Source organism: Natrix helvetica, assembly GCF_964273705.1.
Source record: "Natrix helvetica genome assembly, chromosome: Z".
NCBI classification, from domain to species: Eukaryota; Metazoa; Chordata; class Lepidosauria; order Squamata; family Natricidae; genus Natrix; species Natrix helvetica.
The window spans coordinates 107846304-107864933 of NC_138554.1; the positions used below are offsets into that span (position 1 = coordinate 107846304).

The 18630-nt window shown below is 36.7% G+C and overlaps 1 protein-coding gene across 2 annotated transcripts in view; it reads right to left on the reverse strand.

Moving 5' to 3' along the window:
- Positions 1-423: 423 nt before the first annotated feature.
- NXPH1 (neurexophilin 1) overlaps positions 424-18630 on the reverse strand; it is a 196268-nt gene continuing 178061 nt past the window's right edge. The window contains exons 3-4 of one of the 2 annotated variants that reach the window (XR_014173542.1): positions 1737-2973; positions 424-1191 (exon numbers count right to left, since the gene is read on the reverse strand). Coding sequence is in view for 1 of the 2 variants with exons in the window: in XM_081932253.1 (XP_081788379.1) it covers positions 2212-2973 (762 nt within the window). In the remaining variant the exon portion in view is untranslated. Of the gene's footprint in view, positions 2974-18630 lie in introns of both variants that reach the window. The other variant, XM_081932253.1, reaches the window with a different exon arrangement.

Consider the following 18630-nt stretch of genomic DNA (forward strand, 5'->3'; position numbering starts at 1 on the left):
TTGCACATATTTATTCGTGGGTTCTCCTTTCTTCTTTAGGCTTTCTTTTATTGACAAATTTATTTACAGAAAAATATTGTTAAGTCAACAGGAATGATGGAATGCTTGCTGATGTACTGTAGGTCTCTTGTAAGTATATCAAAAGATTCCAATCAACATTTTTCCAAGAGTGTTTGTGATGGACATAATAAACACTTTGGCCTGGGAAGTTGACTCATAGACTTTGGGTCGCAACCTGTCCCATTTTATAGGAATTCCATGAAAGTAGGAAAAAAGCATATGAAAAAAAAATTCAAATATGTGGACAGGATTGTGTTTATTGTTAACAGAAGCTATCTTCATCACACTTGTTCTTGATTTAAATGTCTGAGTTGAGGTAATGACTTACTACACTATGAAGCAATCTGTATAATGTAATGCTATGGATTTCATTTGTGGTTCGTGACCAAATCAGAAATATGAAGCTACTGTCATAATGGCAGATAATGCTTGAAACCTTTTTAAGTAGCATCTCTATAAATGTTGCTGATCTCTTCCCTCTCTGCTATTTTTCTGCTTGCAACTTTTTTTCCCCATCCAGCAAATTTCTCCTACCAGGTCAAAAGTATTGATGGGCAAGGGCAATGAAGGACAAGGGTCAGAATTTCCAACATGCACTGCATCTCACTTCTATTTTTAGGAAATTGGTACAACCTTAGTCTGACACAGTGACCTCTTGACATTATGTTAAATTTGACTTCAAATCCTTGGAGTTCTTATGAAAATCATTGAGAATTAGTAACTTATTTGTTGATTGAAAAGTTGCATATAAAGATAAGAAACCTGATCTATAGGGCTCAACTTTTATGGGTCAGCAGTGTGGGACAACAAACATCAAAATCTCCAGCATATTTACCGACTTGCAAAAGAATATATTCTCATTGAATAATCAGTGTTCCCGTGCTATTTAAACCACCAGCTACAGAATGCATATTGAAACTGAATTTCAGTATTTTATTTTTATGTACATTTCAATATTTTTCACCTGGAAAGAAAAAGTCTAAATACAGACAGACTGTAAATGTTGTAAGTGTATAGCTCTCAACAATAATTTAGCTGAATATATGCTTTGTACAGAATGCTGTCTTCTTAAATGGAGTTTACAGCTACATTGATAAAATGGATTCCTCATTTCCTTGTTTTGTTTTTAACCTATAATAAGCAGAAGAAAGAGAGGAGAGAGAAAGAGACAATTACAAGTTAATATTAATTAGCAGCTGAAATAACACTGGTTAAACTATGTACAGTACAAACCATTCATACAAATGAGGACTAGGATATTGAATTTGTTACAATATTGTGTAATAAAGATAAGACAGACATTTACAACTTACAGGTTGCCTTTCAGGCATTTTTCTTTCCTACATGGTGATTGTAGGACTTCTCAGTTGGGGATGACTGCCAAGTTGAACCTATCTGTCTGAAGTGATGACTATCAGGGCGCAAAAAATCATCAGGTCTGTTAACATGTAAATTCCAAATGTTTGCTCATCTTTATTTGTTCAATAGGCCCCCCCTGCAGAATAAGAGCCACCTAACATCACCTTGAATGTGCCCACAGTGTGCTGGAGAAAAGTCACTATCCTAAATTGTGTTCATATCAAGAGAACTACTGAACTCTAAACACATACATATCCCCTGCCACCCACCCCATCCCAGTTTTGAACAAGCAATTACTCCTACACAGTAATATTTACCAGTACAGCTACTTCAAGTGAAGGAATGCATGAATGGGGATTACTGATTATCATGTATTCAAGACTTAGATTTCCATAACATTGGCTATTTCCATAACCATTCTTTAGCTAATTAATCTGTTTTGCTTGATGACAGATGATCCTGAACATAGTAGACGATGAAAGTCATCTTAAGAGGTACCTCTGTAGATGCAAAGAGGAAGAAGGAAAGAGAAAGAGAAACCATATGTGGCATCATTTAAATAGTGATTTACAACTGGACTGATATGTAATGGAGCTGACTGGGCAGAAATGATTAGATTGGCTTCCGTTAACATATTTGCAGCCAGTTGATATCAGCAGCAAAATGTAGACACATTCTGGGCAAAAGTTGTGGCCTTCTTCTTTGAGGTAATAGCCCTGTCATATGACCTCTTTTATTTGATTTGATTTATTTTATTCCTTGGGATCCTCAGTCTTAGATGTATGGTCTGCTTCAACCCGAAGGGAAGTATGGCGTGTCGCTATGGTAGTTGTAATCTGGGCATACTTTCTGTACTAGTTTATAATCTGTACTATAAAAGGAAATGTAAATACAGATTACTTTAAAGGGCTTGGAGCAGAGCCATGAGACGTGACTTTGGGTTTGCTCCTGGTAACATGTTTTAGAAGGATCATAGTTGCAGAGTGTGTTCTTGGTGGCTTTGTCAACCTTTTCATACTCAATGCGGCAGTTGAAGGACTTGGAATCTTTGGCATCAATCACTGTTTGTTGTGCCAAGTCAAATTCTACTATTTTGGTTGGGGGCACCAAGCTCACTGATACATTCCCTTGGCCGGTTGAATTATGCCTAAAGTAAACACTGAATGTCCCGTTGCCATGATCAACTATTTTCCCAGTTATCAATAGGTTTAGCTTGACTGTCTTGATATTGGAATGGAAATCGCCCCAGCCAAACATTTTCTTAAACTTCCCAGTCTTGACAATGGGTCGTCGCTTTGCTCTGGATCGAGGCTCTTGAAGATCCGTGGAGTTCCTCAGCCACTCCCATAAATCTTGCTCCGAATAAGTTTCAGGAGCATCATACCGCATGCTCAAATCTGTTTCATTTTCTTTTCTGCGAAAAGTCTGTGACAGCAGCCGGCTGATCGATAAGTCTTTGCTGCTTTCTGTCCATATGTGCTTTAGTATGGATTTGGAACTGCCTGCTTTTAGAAGTTCTGATTTGCCACCACTGCTTAAATTTGCACAGGTGACCTGAAAAATCAAGAACAAAAACACACTTAGACACATAAATACATATTCTGTTCCCTTCCAAATCTGCTGAACTGCTGGTCTAAAAGTAGCTCAAATGCTGTTACAGATAGTCCTTGACTTATGACTGTTTGTTTAATGATGGCTCATATTACAGTGTTGGGAAAAGTGACTTATGACCCAGCCTTGAAGTTACAATTATTACATCATCCCCATGGTCACAAGATCACAATTCGGGCGCTTGGCAACCAGTTTGAATTTACAATAGCTGCAGAAACTTGTGTTTTATGAAATCATGATTTGCAATCTTCCCAGCCAACTTCTGATAAGTAAAGTCAATTGGAATTAGGGTTAGGGTTAAGGTTACGGGTAGGGTTAAGCCAGATTTACTTAAGACCATGTGAGCAACTTAATGACCACATGATTTGCTTAACAAATGCATATATTCACTTAATGACTACAGTAAAATAATCATAAAATTAGGTCCAGATCATTTAATTACCACATCACTTATTGAAATTATGTCCCCAATTGTAGTCATAAGCCAGAGACCACCTGTATGAAATATATTATCAATATTCAAAGGACTGAATACCATACAACTGATAAATAGCAATTAAGGTAAAGGTAAAGATTTCCCTCACACATATGTGCTAGTTGTTCCCAACTCTAGGAGGCAGCACTCATATCCATTTCAAAGCCGAAGAGCCAGGCTTTCCAAAGACTTTTCCATTGTTATGTGACTGGCATGACTAATTGCCAAAGATGTACGGAACGCTGTTACCTTCCCACCAAAGGTGGTCCCTATTTTTCTACTTGCATTTTACATGCTTTCGAATTGCTAGGTTGGCAGAAGCTGGGACAAGTAACGGGAGCTCACTCCGTTATGCGGCACTAGGGATTAGAACCGCCAAACTGCCGACCTTTCTGATCGATAAGCTCAGCGTCTTAGCCACTGAGCCACCGCATCCATAAACAGCAATTAAAGATATATAATTGTGGGGGAGAGAAAGAGTGTGTGTGTGTGTGTGTGTGTGTGTGTGTGTGTGTGTGTAATTTTGCAAGTCTTATTTACTATTTGTCTTGTTTTATACAAGATACATTGATCTTTAAAGAAAGCAGAATTTTTATAAAACAAAAGGGGTGAGGGTCAGTCTCTTTAATAATTTTTGAAAATTTTACTAAACCTTTTTTCTTTAGAAAAGCATTCTAAGAATTATTTTTGCTTCAGCTATCTCCCTTTTGGCTACTAGCTATAGCTTAAATGATAAAGAATGTGCTTTTGTAAACCTTGTGCTCACATATCCTCCTTCCCTTTCTTCTTGTCTTTTATGTATGAGGAAAGGAAGGTTTTTTATTTTAGAACAAATTGCAGTTTTTATTTGGTGGTATGTGATTTCATCTAAGCAAAGCTAATAAAATTAGATCAGGAGAATTATTTGTTTAATCGCTAATAACCACATAAAATAGTTCTTTGTGTGACTTATAAAACATAAAATCCAAATAACACAATAAAAAACACTAAAATCCAAATCAACACAAATAATAAAATGTATTATAAAAAATTAACTGTTGCAGTCAAAATTTATCTTTGCTATATGGAGCTATTTACTAATAGCTAAAAATTTAAGCCCTGATGGTGACAAATCTATGATTTTAAAAAGGGGGAAATATTAATTTTGATTTTTACTTAGGCTGAGAAAGCTTTTTTTTAAATAAAAAAAATGCCTGAAACTAATGCAAATAACACTATCAAGAAATTTATCTTCATAGCAGTCATTCAGTTCATCTTTGAGTTCTTATACCAGCATATTTTGTTGGAACTTACAGAATTGGCAAATCCATATGTCATAAAGTCAAAACAGAAGTACTCCTTCTACTTCCTGGAGGAGAGAAAGCAAGCCAAAAGTCTCAGATTCATTCATAATCATCTTAACCAACCTTTCTACTATGATTCAAAATACTGGATGTTATATTTTCCAACATCTACAGAACACCAGGTTAAAAAAGATTGGCCTCAAAGTAATCATCTGTACCAGTCTCATTTTGTTCATATAGCAATTTTTTGTTTGTTTGGGGACTGAAAAGTTTTATGATAGATCATAAATTAGTCCATTACTTGTGCTAATGAATTCATACGTCACAGTGAACTGTAATTATGGCTTTTATGTGAGTGCAATTCGCATGCTTGTAACCTGTAGTTTATATAAGCTATGTCTTAGTATGATGTGTGAACCAAATTGCAGTCTTTATATGAGTTCATGTTATGCAATCTTTGCTACATTATTTACCAAATTGTTTCTTCCATTTATAATTAGTAAGATGTTTTACTATTTTCCACAAAGAATCATAAGATTGTCACAGTTGAAGAAGATGACAATTTGACAACTGGTCACAAAAGAGCAGTGTTATTTATGAAACATAATTTATTCATTCCAGTTATATACTGATGTGAATAATATACCTAAGCAAGTCTTACTATCAAAAGTCAGTTGTTTACTCATAATTTCAAAATGCAAAAGTAATATTTTAACATGGCAATATACAAATGATAGTTATGCTGGATAGCAACTATCTTCTGCCTTCTTTCCCCCCCCCCCCTCCATCTATATTCATTGTCTTTGATGAAAGAGAATTTGGTTCTGAGGAGAAGAGTATTTGAGGAAAATTCTCCTGGGGGGTATGAAGTATGCTTGTAGTTACTTATTTAGTTATGAGGTTATGGTGTTAGCTACATTACACTTGAATTAATTCTCAAGGGCAGACATATTGGAAACCTCCCTTATTCTTAGTGGGAATATAGATCTGAAATGTAGAATCTCATCATACTGATAGCATTAAATCCTCTTGCTCCAATGTGTCCTTACTGGCCAAAATAAACAGGTCATTTGTGCCCAGTTCTATTTGACTATAACTTGTTCATTTGGAAGTTAATGGCATTAATAGCCCTTTTACTGTTTACTGTATTTTTGTGTATTGCAAAATAGAAAAGATAGCTAACAAACAAGATTCATCCACTGAACCATTCCCAGTCAATTCACAGCACCAAATGTGACCAATATACCAGATACTGTTGGATCAGAAATCTTGAATTAACATACCTAACTAGGCAGTACCCCAGTATATATTTTTCCAGCTGCATCAGCTTTCTAATATAACACTTACTTTTTAAAATATATAACTCTGCACTACCCAGGTTTTTTTTACTTTTCCCTTTTTATCATTTTCTTCATTAAATATTTTCTAATGTTATTTCTTTATCTTTTGAAAAGTTTCTGTTGACTTATGTGCCTAGATAGTTCAGAAAGATTTACTCTATTTCTCTCACCTTGCCTAAGGAATAGTGAGAAGAAATAAACTGAAATGTCACACATTCTCTTTCTAGAACTGGATAAAAAGAAATGATGCAAAACCGCTTTGGCATTTAAATAGTGTATCTACTAGTCAACCTTATAAGAACATTTTGGAATAAACAATAAGGGACTTTTCTCTTCTAGTGCACTGATGAATCTCGGAATAACAGTTTCTGATTTATCAACCTTTCCCATCGCCTTGATTGCTCTCAAAACCTAATGGCCAAAATAATTTCAAAAGTTTCTGCCTAAATATCTTATATAAGTCAAGAAAGAGATAAATTCTTTACTAGCAATCACTCAATTTATATGCTGGCAGTCCCTCCAAAATTAGAGACCTTGCTCTTGGAAGGAAATGTGAAGGGCTACTTAAAACAAATAAAGACAGATAAAGCCTTACAGGACAAATATGGCCATGTTTACTTGTACCTGAGATGATTTAGCCAATATTAAAATATACCTAGCTTCTGAGAGCTGTTTTGAATCCATATCTAAGATCAGCAGAGTAATTAAGGAGGGAAGTTGTAACAAAACACACTGAAGTTCTGTCAGTCAACAAAACAAAGCAGCGACAAAAGATGTTCTAGGAAAGGGGGAAAAGAATATAATTCTTAAGTAGCGTTTTGAGAGCAGGAGTAAATGGGGAGAAGAAATGGTGCTGAAAAGAGAAAATATGCCAATTTGGTATGGAAGAAGAACTGGGGAATGTTTACTAGCTCATCTGCCCATCTTCAATCACAGAAAGGATAGGAGGTCCTAGAGACAATTCCAATTATTATTATTATTATTATTATTATTATTATTATTATTATTATTATTATTATTATTATTATTATTATTATTATTTAATGCTTCTAGACCGCCCCCTCTCCCAAAAGGGACTCGGGGCGGTGTACAGTTCATACAAAATATAACAGGATACAATAAAATTAAATATGTACAGTTTGACAGTTGACATGGAGGAGGTTAAAATACAATTAAAAGAACTGTACAAGCTAATATAGATATAAATTTAGACCCCTAAAAACAGATACAGTAAATTAAAAATCCCTAAAATAACCAGATATAATACATTTGCCAGGAGGGACAGTTGTAATTATGCCAGGCCTGCTAATCGGAACAGGTGGGTCTTCAATTTTTGCCGGAAGGAGCGGAGGTCAGAAGTGGTTCTAATGTCGGGGGGGAGGTCATTCCAGAGGGTTGGGCCCATCACAGAGAAGGCCCTACTCCTCGGTGTCGCCCGTTGGCATTGCCTAGTGGACGGCACCAGGAGAAGTCCCTCCCTGTGTGAGCGAATTGGCCGCAGGGATGTATGTGGGAGGATGCAATCCCGCAAGTAACTAGGTCCCGTGCCATGGAGCGCTTTAAAGATGGTAATCAGCACCTTGAAACGCACCCGGAAAACCACAGGCAGCCAGTGCAGCTCGTGCAGGAGAGGTGTTACGTGGGAGTACCTTCATTCAGCTACTTCCAAAAATGCCTGCTCTGCCTTTGTCTCCCATTTCAGGTGAAAATTTGTGCATGTATGTAGTATGCACCATGGGATTAACCCACAGATTGTCACTGTATTTTGATGTGGCACTCAAAAGTTCATCTGAAATAGAAGCACTGGCTCATTTTAGCCTTATGAAATCCAAAATGAAGTTTTTAAAAAACAACAAGAACAAAAACAAGAACAACAACTGGCTGAAAATGAAACAGTCTGCCAATCCTGATAACACTAGCCTCTTGCATTGCATTGGTTCTTTATAATGTTTAATTATATGAAATGTGAACACTTTAAATTGTATGCTTTCCTGCCCCCTCTGCTCGATTTCATTAGTTATCACATGACAAGCGTAGAAATGCAAAGTGCTATGAAGTCATGCCAATTGATTTGCAATGTTGTAGTTACCTCCAACATTTTCTCCATTAAAATAAATAGAAACTTCTGACATGCCTATTCTCATATTTAATATTGCTGATGTTTCCATTGTGTCTGTTAAATGTTATGTTCAATTGCTTTGCAAAAACTAATCTTGTTCTTGCAATGGTTGTTGAAGCTAAGGCTGGGCTTGTAGTTTAATTTAAAGATAAATTAGGGAAGCAAAACATTACAACCACAAAACTATAATCAACAGTAAAACTCATTGTCTGTGTCACATAATTCAGAATATGGCAAATGGAATACATGAAATTTACTTTTTATGCATGCAATTTGGCTGCATAAATATATACATACAATAAATGAAGGCATCTTCCCCTCTCTCCCTCTACTTCTGTTAGAAAGTTACTAAGACCAGGAGCTCTGTCACTTGGATTGTCCTCCAACTGGTAGACATCCAACTTTCCATCTTTTCCCCCACCACAGTCCAAATAAGTTGTTCAAATTATAAATTTCTGTCATTAATGGATGACGATGATGTTGTTTAATGATGTGATGATGTTTACTCTAAGATACTATATGCTAAACCCAAGGAATGTCTGTTTGTTCCCTAGAAATGCTAGATATAGTCATGATGGCATGCAACTTATATAAAATGTACTTTATGTGAAACTGGAAAACTTCCGCTGGTCCAAAATGATGAGGCAAGATCTCTGACCAAGCTGTAACAAGGAGCATGTGTGGTTTCCTTGTTACAAATTGAATGGATAAAAGTCTGCTTTAGAACACAGTGGACAGTGCTGATTAAGAGCAGCAAAGCCGTATGTTCATGAGACAAATCTGTCTGGAGAAGGGGAAAATCACATTGTTCTACATAAAGCTGCCCAGCTTTTAAGATCCTCTGGAGCAGTGCATCACTCTCTCCTGCTATTATCACAGCTTACACTTTAAAGAGAACTTTTTCAATTGCTGCTCCCAAGCACTATTGACACTTTCTTCAAGGGAATCTATGCCAGTTTCATTTTTGTTCTTTTTCTGCTAGGAAACAAGTGCACTTTTTAATTCAGAGAGGGTGACTTGCTGCTGAAAAAGCTGAAATCTGGTCTCAGAGTTCTGTACTTATCTACTCCAAAAAAATGAATTGTCTTCGCAAAAGGGGTGTTTCTTATGGGATAGCCGGGTGGTGATCCCAGAACCATTGCGGCCCTTGGTACTATCTACCCTGCAAGAGGGGCACTCGGGGGTGGTGGGTATGAAGGCTTTGGCCTGTAGTAGTGGCTAAAGATGGACAGCGACATCACTTGCCGGGTAGCCATTTGCCAGCCTTGCCAATCATCACTCCAGTACAAAGCTGGGAGGCTCCAGTACAAAGCTGGGAGGTGCCAAGGGCTCCATGGTCCATAATTCACCTAGATTTCACTCACCCTTATAGGGGTCAAACATTCCTAGTGACAGTTGATGCATTCTCTAAATGGGTCGAAGTGTCAGTAATGTCATCTACAAATGTGCAGTCTGTCATAGCAGCCCTTAGGCAATTATTTGCTACACATGGGATACCTGATGTAGTGGTATCTGATAATGGATACACAGTTAAGGGCCGCACAGTTTGCTGAGTTTCTAGCAGAATTAGGAATCCACCATGCATTTGTAGCCCCATTCAACCCCACAGCCAATGGTATGGCTGAGCGAGCTGTCCGCACCACTAAAGAGATCCTGGCTAAGTTGGAAGGGGGAGATTGGCAGGAGAAGATATATAAATATCTCCTCTGGCAGCATGCTACCCCATGCCCAACAGCAACCTAAGTCCGGCAGAGTTATTAATGGGCTGGAGGATTAGAATGACCTGGACCGTTTGCATCCTGAGTATGCCCGAGAAGCCTCCTGAGACCTATAGACAGCCTAGGGGATTTAGGTTAGAAGATTGGGTATATGCTAGAAATTATGCTGGCCACTCCTTATGGCTACCAGAGAAAGCCAGGGGAATCACAGGACCCTGTTCCTATGAGATAGTGCTAGAAGATGGCAGGGTCTGGGGGAGACATATTAACCAGCTAAGGGCCCACCACGTCACAACAGATGTCAGTACGGAATCATCCAACAAGGAACCGGAAAAAGTCCAACCATGGGGCACTGACAACTCAGCCACAGAAGAGAATGACCAGCCAGGGGACTTACCAGGGATTCCACAAGTGCCTCCAATGACAAGAAGTCCAAGTCCAGAGGGGGCACAAGAGTCAACACAGCCCAGTAATTCTGAAGCTCGGATGAACCCACCTACATCTCCAATGGCCGCCAGCACACCAAGAAGATCTGGGCGGATCTGGAGCCGCCCAGCATATTTGGCTGACTACGCATGCGCTGTCTAAGTATAGAGGGGTATTGTGTATGGCAGTTTCCTGGTTCCACTAGGGGGTGCCATATTCTGTTCTGATTGGTTCCTGCTTGACAGCCGGCATATATAAAGAGCTGTCAAGCGGCGTCTCAGTGTTGCCATTGTCTGAGACACGCGCTTAGTGAAATGCCATGTTGGCAACCTGTTAGCAATAAACTGTTAGCATTAAGAGATCTGGCTTGCCTTAGTCCTTCCCTCCACCTGAGTTCTCCCAGACAGAACAGTATTGTCTTTAGCTTTTACTTATATGCTTTGCTTATCTAAGGTTTTAAACTGATGAGCTTACTAGGTAGCTTTTTTTAAAATTACTATATTTGAGAGAGGGGGGAGAGAGGGGGGGAAAGGAGGAGAAAAAAAAAGAGAGAGAGATGATGTTAGAGAGCCCCATCCCCATTGTTTTATAGAAAGCTAAGTTAAAAAAATATTGAGAAAATACCAAGGCATCTCACAAGTCACACATGAAAGTGTTAATCAACTTTGTGTTTGCAATAATAAAAACCTGAAGAAAAACAGCCGTTTCACAAAAACCAAGAAAACCAAAACATAAAAAAGATCTTAAAGGTATGTTCAGTATCTATAAAATTACAAAAACATTAATGGAAATAAATTAAAAATCAAAATATGAAGAATTGTATGGAGTTCCATGAAAGAGGCCATAGATGGATGGCTGAAGATAAGCACCCTACGTTCCAATTATTAACTAGAGTCCCGCTTGTTAACATATTAGCCATAACAAGCTAAATGAGAAGCCTTAATTAACTGTTTCATTTGAAGCAACATAGTGCAGGAAATGATTTTACTAAGGTGGTATGGCTTTTTCCATGATTGTTTTTGACCCAAATATACAAATTATCTTTTTTTTCTCTACAATTATCACTTAACAAGCAACATGTTTTTATTATATCTGATAAGTGATTTTCTTTTAAATATCTTATACACTTACTACATGATCAATGCTCTATGAATTTCAAGGGTCAAAGCCTCTTTTCTGATCATTCTCTTTTTTTTTCAAGCCTAGGCCATTCCACCAGAGTGCTTAATGGCAAAGATGCAACGCATTTCTCAGAATTGGACAGGATTCAAATTTAACTGTATAACATAGCCTTTAAACTCTTCTTCTCCACTGTACACTTTCAGAATAAATTTAAAGTGAACTCTTAAAGTCCAGTGCCAGTATCATCATTACAGATCTTCTCTTTTTCTTTTTCATCATCTTCTTCCTCATATTAGTAGATTATGACGGCTTTTGAAAAATTCACAGCAGTTTCATTCTGTAGCAGATTAAAGTCTCCAAGAATAAATTAGAATGGGTTAAGAATATCTAACAGATTTTTAAGGCTTTTGCATAATACAGGCATCATAGCATTTCTGTTCACTTTGAAATGAAACTCTAGCTAGGTAAATAACTTTAGTGAGGACCTGGAACTTTAATTCTACACTCCTATAAGCCTTCTTTTATTAATATTGCCATTGCCATTTCTCATCTATGTGCTGAAAGGGATATTAAATAATTTTAGAATTTGCCTGAAAGGCCACTGAGCAACATTTTAATCAAAATGTACACTACCCTCCACTTCATATATATCACTTGTTGAAGACAGTGCCCTTTCTTAGATAAAAGTCAATTCAAATACTCAGCAGCAACCTATGAAATAATATAGCTCCAGCCAAAGTATTAATTCTGCATAAATAAGCAATACAAGCATGTTTTTCAAACACACTTTTATTAAATGAATTCCAGGCCTTTATTTTTATCACACCAGAGTGGACAGATTCCACTTTGTTGATATGATCCTACAAGAATATTCAAAGGACAAATGCTACTTTTGATTAATGGGAAGTAATGCTTCCTCTCTATTCTAAACTAGTTAGATGCAAACCCAAGTTTGTATCTGATTCTTGAAACTAAATTCTTGAATCTGGTCTTGAAACTAAAGTAGATTCAAACTATATAGAATGAAGGACAGTGAGGATGATGAGTAGATCAGTATAAAATTTGTCTAAGAACCATCAGAACTGAAAACAATCTAAAGAACAAGTCTATCTGAACTTAGATTGCTCAAATCTATGAGCAAAAATGTTAGAATGAAAACAAAGAGTGAGGCTGAATGCTTCAAATTTCTATTGAGAAATCTATGTTATCTGCGGGATCGCATCCTACCCCACACATCCCTGCGACCAATTCGCTCTCACAGAGAGGGACTCCTCCGGGTGCCGTCCACTAGGCAATGCCAGCGGGCGGAGCCCAGGAGTAGGGCCTTCTCTGTGATGGGCCCGACCCTCTGGAATGACCTCCCCCCCCGACATCAGAACAACCACCGATCTCCGCTCCTTCCGCAAGAAACTTAAGACCCACCTGTTCCAATTAGCTGGCCTGGCCCAATCGTAGTTTTAATCTTCAATCCTCCTGGCCGGTATTTTAAATTTCTAGGGGTAGACCTTTTAAGCTGTTTTTTAATTTTTATTATTATTGTACAGGCTTTATATTTAATTTGTTTTTAAGGAGTACCTAATATTTTTTTACTGTGTATATGGCTTTTTAGTTCTGTCTGTACACCGCCCCGAGTCCCTTCGGGGAGAGGGGGCAGTCTATAAATTCAATAAAATAAATAATAAATAATAAAATATGTGTAGACAAGTCAAGAAAGCTACATATTCACATCAATTTTCATTATGTTTTGACCAAAGTGCTTCCCTTCTGAGAAAAAGCAATATCCAAGATCTGAAACTTCTAACAGTGGAGCATGTTCAAGGAAACAAAAATAAAAATTATCATAATGGCCCTGGAATATATACACTATGGAAACCAGTTCAGGAAACAGAATCTCTGAAACTGATATCCTCACCTATGTTTCAAAATCCAAGACAAATTGGGATATTAAGACAATGATGCATTCATTTTTATGGACACCACACAGAATTGCAAGATGTATGGTGTCAAAAAAAATTGCAGGTGGAATGAGCTTCTTCAGAGATAACAATATCTTTATACTTATATAAAAAAAAGCTGGATCTTTTAAACTTTTCCTTATAATAGCCAAAAGATTAAAGATCCTGTAAGGTGTCAATGAGATATAACATGTAAACTTATCACTGTGCCTATTGAACCTAACTACCTACTTGTAAGGGTTATATATTACTTCACTCCAACAAGTCTCTGATCAATCAAGATCAAGAATTAAATAGCCAAATAACAACTGTATATAAACATCATACAAGTACATAATCACGAGAGCCTTTGAAAATTACAAGAAAACCCAAAATAGTTTTTAAAAAACCTGTTTTGTTTGAAAATTGTTTAAAAATACAAGTAATCCACGAATAAAACCCAGCTGCAAAATTGTTACAACTACGATAAAAGGAAATTAAGGAATAAAACCATGTTCTATTTTTTCCTGAAACAATTAATTTTAAGTGGGCTTCTTTCCACTTATAATTCCATTCTCTAGGATACAGAAAAGGCCTTTATCATAGATGTACAGCTCTTGAGTAGCAACATAGGAAGGAAGCAGTTGTGTCAAATAGTACCATAACAAATGAAATAAATGAAGTAATTTATTAACTGAAATAATAAATAACAACATTGTGTGTTTTGTTGTGCTTTTTTATTGTTTTGTGGTGTTTGTCATATCTGGGTTTTTTGTTTTTTTTTGTTATATGTCACCTGGAGTTATAATCTAGCGAGTTGGGTAGTAATATGAAGCTTTAAAGAGACAAGGTATCTGTATGGTCACAGACTGCCCAACCCTGAATTAAGATGGTTATTTATATCCTATGGTAGGGATCTCCAAACTTGACAATTATAGTACTTATGGACTTCAACTCCCAGAATTCCCCAGGCATCATGATCCAAAGTCTTAAAGTTGCCAAGTTTGGAAAGTCCTGGTCTAGGTAAAAGGTTTGGAATGGAACAACAAAACAAACCATTGAAATTCCAATGTTGTTAAACTATGCCCAGGTGGATTGTTTTGGAGTCCAAAAGATAACATTAAATGTATAGCAGAGGCAATCTATGCCTCTCTAAAAGAAAAAAAAGAGGTAGAAGGGATGATTGTACATGTCTTGATGAAGGCAGAAGTCCTTTCTATTTAGTACCTCCCTTCTTTCTTTCTTTTTCATATAGAATGAAAAAATCAAGAAATAATGAGAAAGAAGGGAGATTCTACCCAATTACCTGCAAGTTTCAGGAATATTAATTCTGCATTTATATTATTTTCAAATTTTGGAACTAAGCATTTAAATATTTGGAATGTCCTGCTTATATTCAGCTAGGAATGATCCATCCATTTAAACATCTATTACTTTTAGACAACATGCCATAGCTTTTTTTAATCACTGTACCTTACTTAATTAACAGTTTGAATTGATAGTCATCAAAATTAATCAAATTTAGTATGGAAAAGCTTGGCTCAGGAGAGCTTTGATTCATTTCCTAGTGCATAAGAGAGTTCATTAATTTAAGCTAGATGAATAGAAGGGCCTCGGGGTATTGACCCAGGAGTTGAGGGAGAGTGTTCAAATACTTAGTTGTCAATTTTTATTTATAGTGGCCATAGATGTTGATTGCAATTTTATGACTAGGAATCCCACTTTCTTTGTATATGAAACAGTACATTGAATCAAGCTCCCCTGAACATGTCCAAGGATTTTTTTTTTACTTTCATACAAAAATGGTTTGCAACTGTCACCTTCCAGAATGTATTTTTACCTCCCAGCTTATAGTATGGTATTCCCTAATGAAGTCCTATTAAAATATTGACCTGACCAGTTAGTATTTGGCTCTCTGAAACCAGATAGGCTGTTATGTGTCCATATAGTCACCAGAAACTGAACTAAAGTTTCAGGAATTCATATTTTAATATAATTAATTTAAACGATATTTACTAAGCACTTGCAAATACTGGACTATAACTTTAATAAAATATATAGACATTTATTTATTTATTTATTTTCAAGATTTATAGACCGCCCCCTCTCTCCGAAGGGACTCAGGGCGGTGTACAGGCATCTCATTAAAAACCAGATACAAAAAATAAATACCCTTAAATACCCTTAAAATCGAATTAAACCTAACAGCTGTACAAGATAATAAAAGTTAAAAATCAACCTAAAACTAACCCCTAAAAATTTTAAAATGCAGACTTGAGGGACTAAACTGGGATTAGGCCAGGCTGGCTAAATTGAACAGGTGGGTTTTAAGCTTCTTACGGAAGGAGCGGAGATCGGTGGTGGTTCTGATATCAGGGGGGAGGTCATTCCAGAGGGTTGGGCCCATCACAGAGAAGGCCCTACTCCTGGGCGTCGCCCGCTGGCACTGCCTAGTGGACGGCACCCGGAGGAGTCCCTCTCTGTGAGAGCGGAAGGGATGTATGGGGCAGGATACGATCCCACAAATACCTAGGTCCTGTGCCATGGAGCGCTTTAAAGATGATAACCAACACCTTGAAACGCACCCGAAAGGCCACAGGTAGCCAGTGCAGCCCGCGCAGGAGAGGTGTTACGTGGGAGTATCTAGTGACTCCCGCAATTCTCCGCGTGGCCGGACTGAATGAATGGATGCCTGCAAAGCAAACAGCTTTAGAGGAAGCTCATTAAACCCACAACACCAATTAAAATTAAGATATAAGAATCTGCTGAATTCTATATACTAGATGCAAGTAAGTGTGAAAATATGGTCCATTTAAATGCTTTGACCAATATATGAATTTAGATTTGAAGTCCATATAGGAGATCCTTATGATATGTGTGATTTAACCAATTTGAGAATCACACTTTAAAAAATGTATACAAATATATATGTTTGAAAGAATTATGTATGTATCTATTACAGCCGAGTGGGTTGCTCCCAGTTCAGCCCAGATCAGGCGAACCAGTAGTGATAGCAGTGGGAGGCTCTGCCCATCCGCTTGGATGCTTCTGCACAGAAGCATCACACGTGAGCACACACACATGCACAAGCAAATTAGTAGTAAAAAAAATTGGAAACCCACCACTGAATTACAGATAGGTATATTCAAACTGAATTTTCCAGGACAGCTGTTTTGCAAACAACACACTCGGTATATATAAAATGCAGGAGTAAACTGTCCCTCTAAAAGTAAAGGCATATTTGATGCAAAATGTCTAGGCAGAACTTAACAAGAAGAAAAGATACTTATTGGAAATGGAAAAAATAGCAGACTTAGATACCTTATATACTTCATAGTGCTTTGCAGCCTTTTCTAAGCAGTTTACAGAGTCAATATATTTCCTCCAATAATCTGTGTCCTAATTTACCAACCTTGGAAGATGGAAGGTTGAGTCAATTTCGAATCAGTCAGGACTGAACTTCTGGCAGTCATCAGAATTAACCTACAATACTGCATTCTAACCAATGCACCACCACAGCTCTCTTAATGAATGAAAATTAACATAATTTCCTATGCCTAGCTAGGTAGCAGATACGAACTACAGTATCTTCATCTGTTTCATTATCACAAGGAATCTATGGAGTGACAAGGGATAACTATAAGCAATGTTTGGTTAGATTTTTGGTTGGAACCTTCCATCATTTCATGTATTATTAAATAAATAAGGTTTATGCTTCTCACCTGGTCTAGCAATTTATTTTTCATTTTTTAATATTTATTTTTAAAGTAATGACATCAAAAGCTAACCTATAAAGCAGAAACAAAACCAAAGCAGATTTTTTAAATAATCTATTGAAAATCCCCGATCCTGAATCACTTTAAATAATTAAAAAAGGTAACATATGCAGTTCTGCAGTCATTTTCCTAACACTATTCATTGAGTATATCTTTGTAGTCCATGAGGATTAATTAATACATATAAATGCATTCACACAACGTATTTGCCATTTTTGTTTAGTTTCTTCAAGGGAACACAGATATCTCTCTTGTACATTGTATCACACAAACAAGATAATATATACCTTTATTGAGTAATAAGAAGTGCAATATTGCCTTTCAGATATAGGTTTGCCCAATCATGATGAGCAAGAATATCTGTTAAAGTCCCCCTTGGATTAGGTATAGCAGGAGAGGACTCAACAGGACTATCTATGGAGATTCTTAGTCATCCAGGTCATGGTTGTCCCAAAAGTCATCCACACCCATTTGCACTATTCAAATGATCCTGAGGACACAAATAAACCTCCAAGTGGTCCCAACAACTCTCAGAAAGAGTGCTAATGACCGTGGCTGCAAGGAAGACAAATATTTCGCTTAGCCACAATTCAGTCCGAAATGAAGAAGCTTCTTGGATAAGAGCAAAATGTCTTCGAGGAAAAACAAAGTCCAGTTGCCTTTTGAAAAAGCACCTTTGAAAAAGCACCTTTGAAACAGCTTAAGCTCAGAGACAAATATTGCTCCTAATTTTATCTAAAAGCTAGTAAAAATGGTTCTTTAAAAAAAAAATAAAGTCTTTCAATACTATTTGTATGGACTCATCAATACCAGAATAGTTGTTATTATTTTGCATTATTATTATTTTATTATTGGTGGTCATTGTGTTTTATATTTCTTAAAACACCAAAGGTCTATTGGAATTGAAATGGTCAATAGATTTTATAAATAATAATAAATGCAATGAAACTTTAGTTAATAAGCATGATTTTTTTTCACTTAGTAAATAGTGCAAGCCATAAATCTGAAGGAAAGTAATAAAATTACATTAGCATGCAACGCAGAACGGCATGCCACTGTAATATACTGCTTGCTAAATAACATCCAATATGTTCATATATTTAGGCATATTAAAATGTAAATGTTAAACAATTTGGAAGAGAGCTGGTGTTTCTTGAAGCTCTTGAAAATTCATTCAACAGTTCTTGTTTTCTTTTAATCAAATAGGGCATATCAATAAATGTGTTTATCAATTGATTGATCTAAATGTACAAGGTTTATCTTGATTTGCAACTCGATTAATAAGAATGAGGAAAAATACAAGTAACAGTCAGAATTTATAGTTTTACTTGCAAACTATCTAGATTTCAGTTACCCCACACTAACCCAATTAATTTTTCACTTTTAAAATGTAACAGGCAATTGATA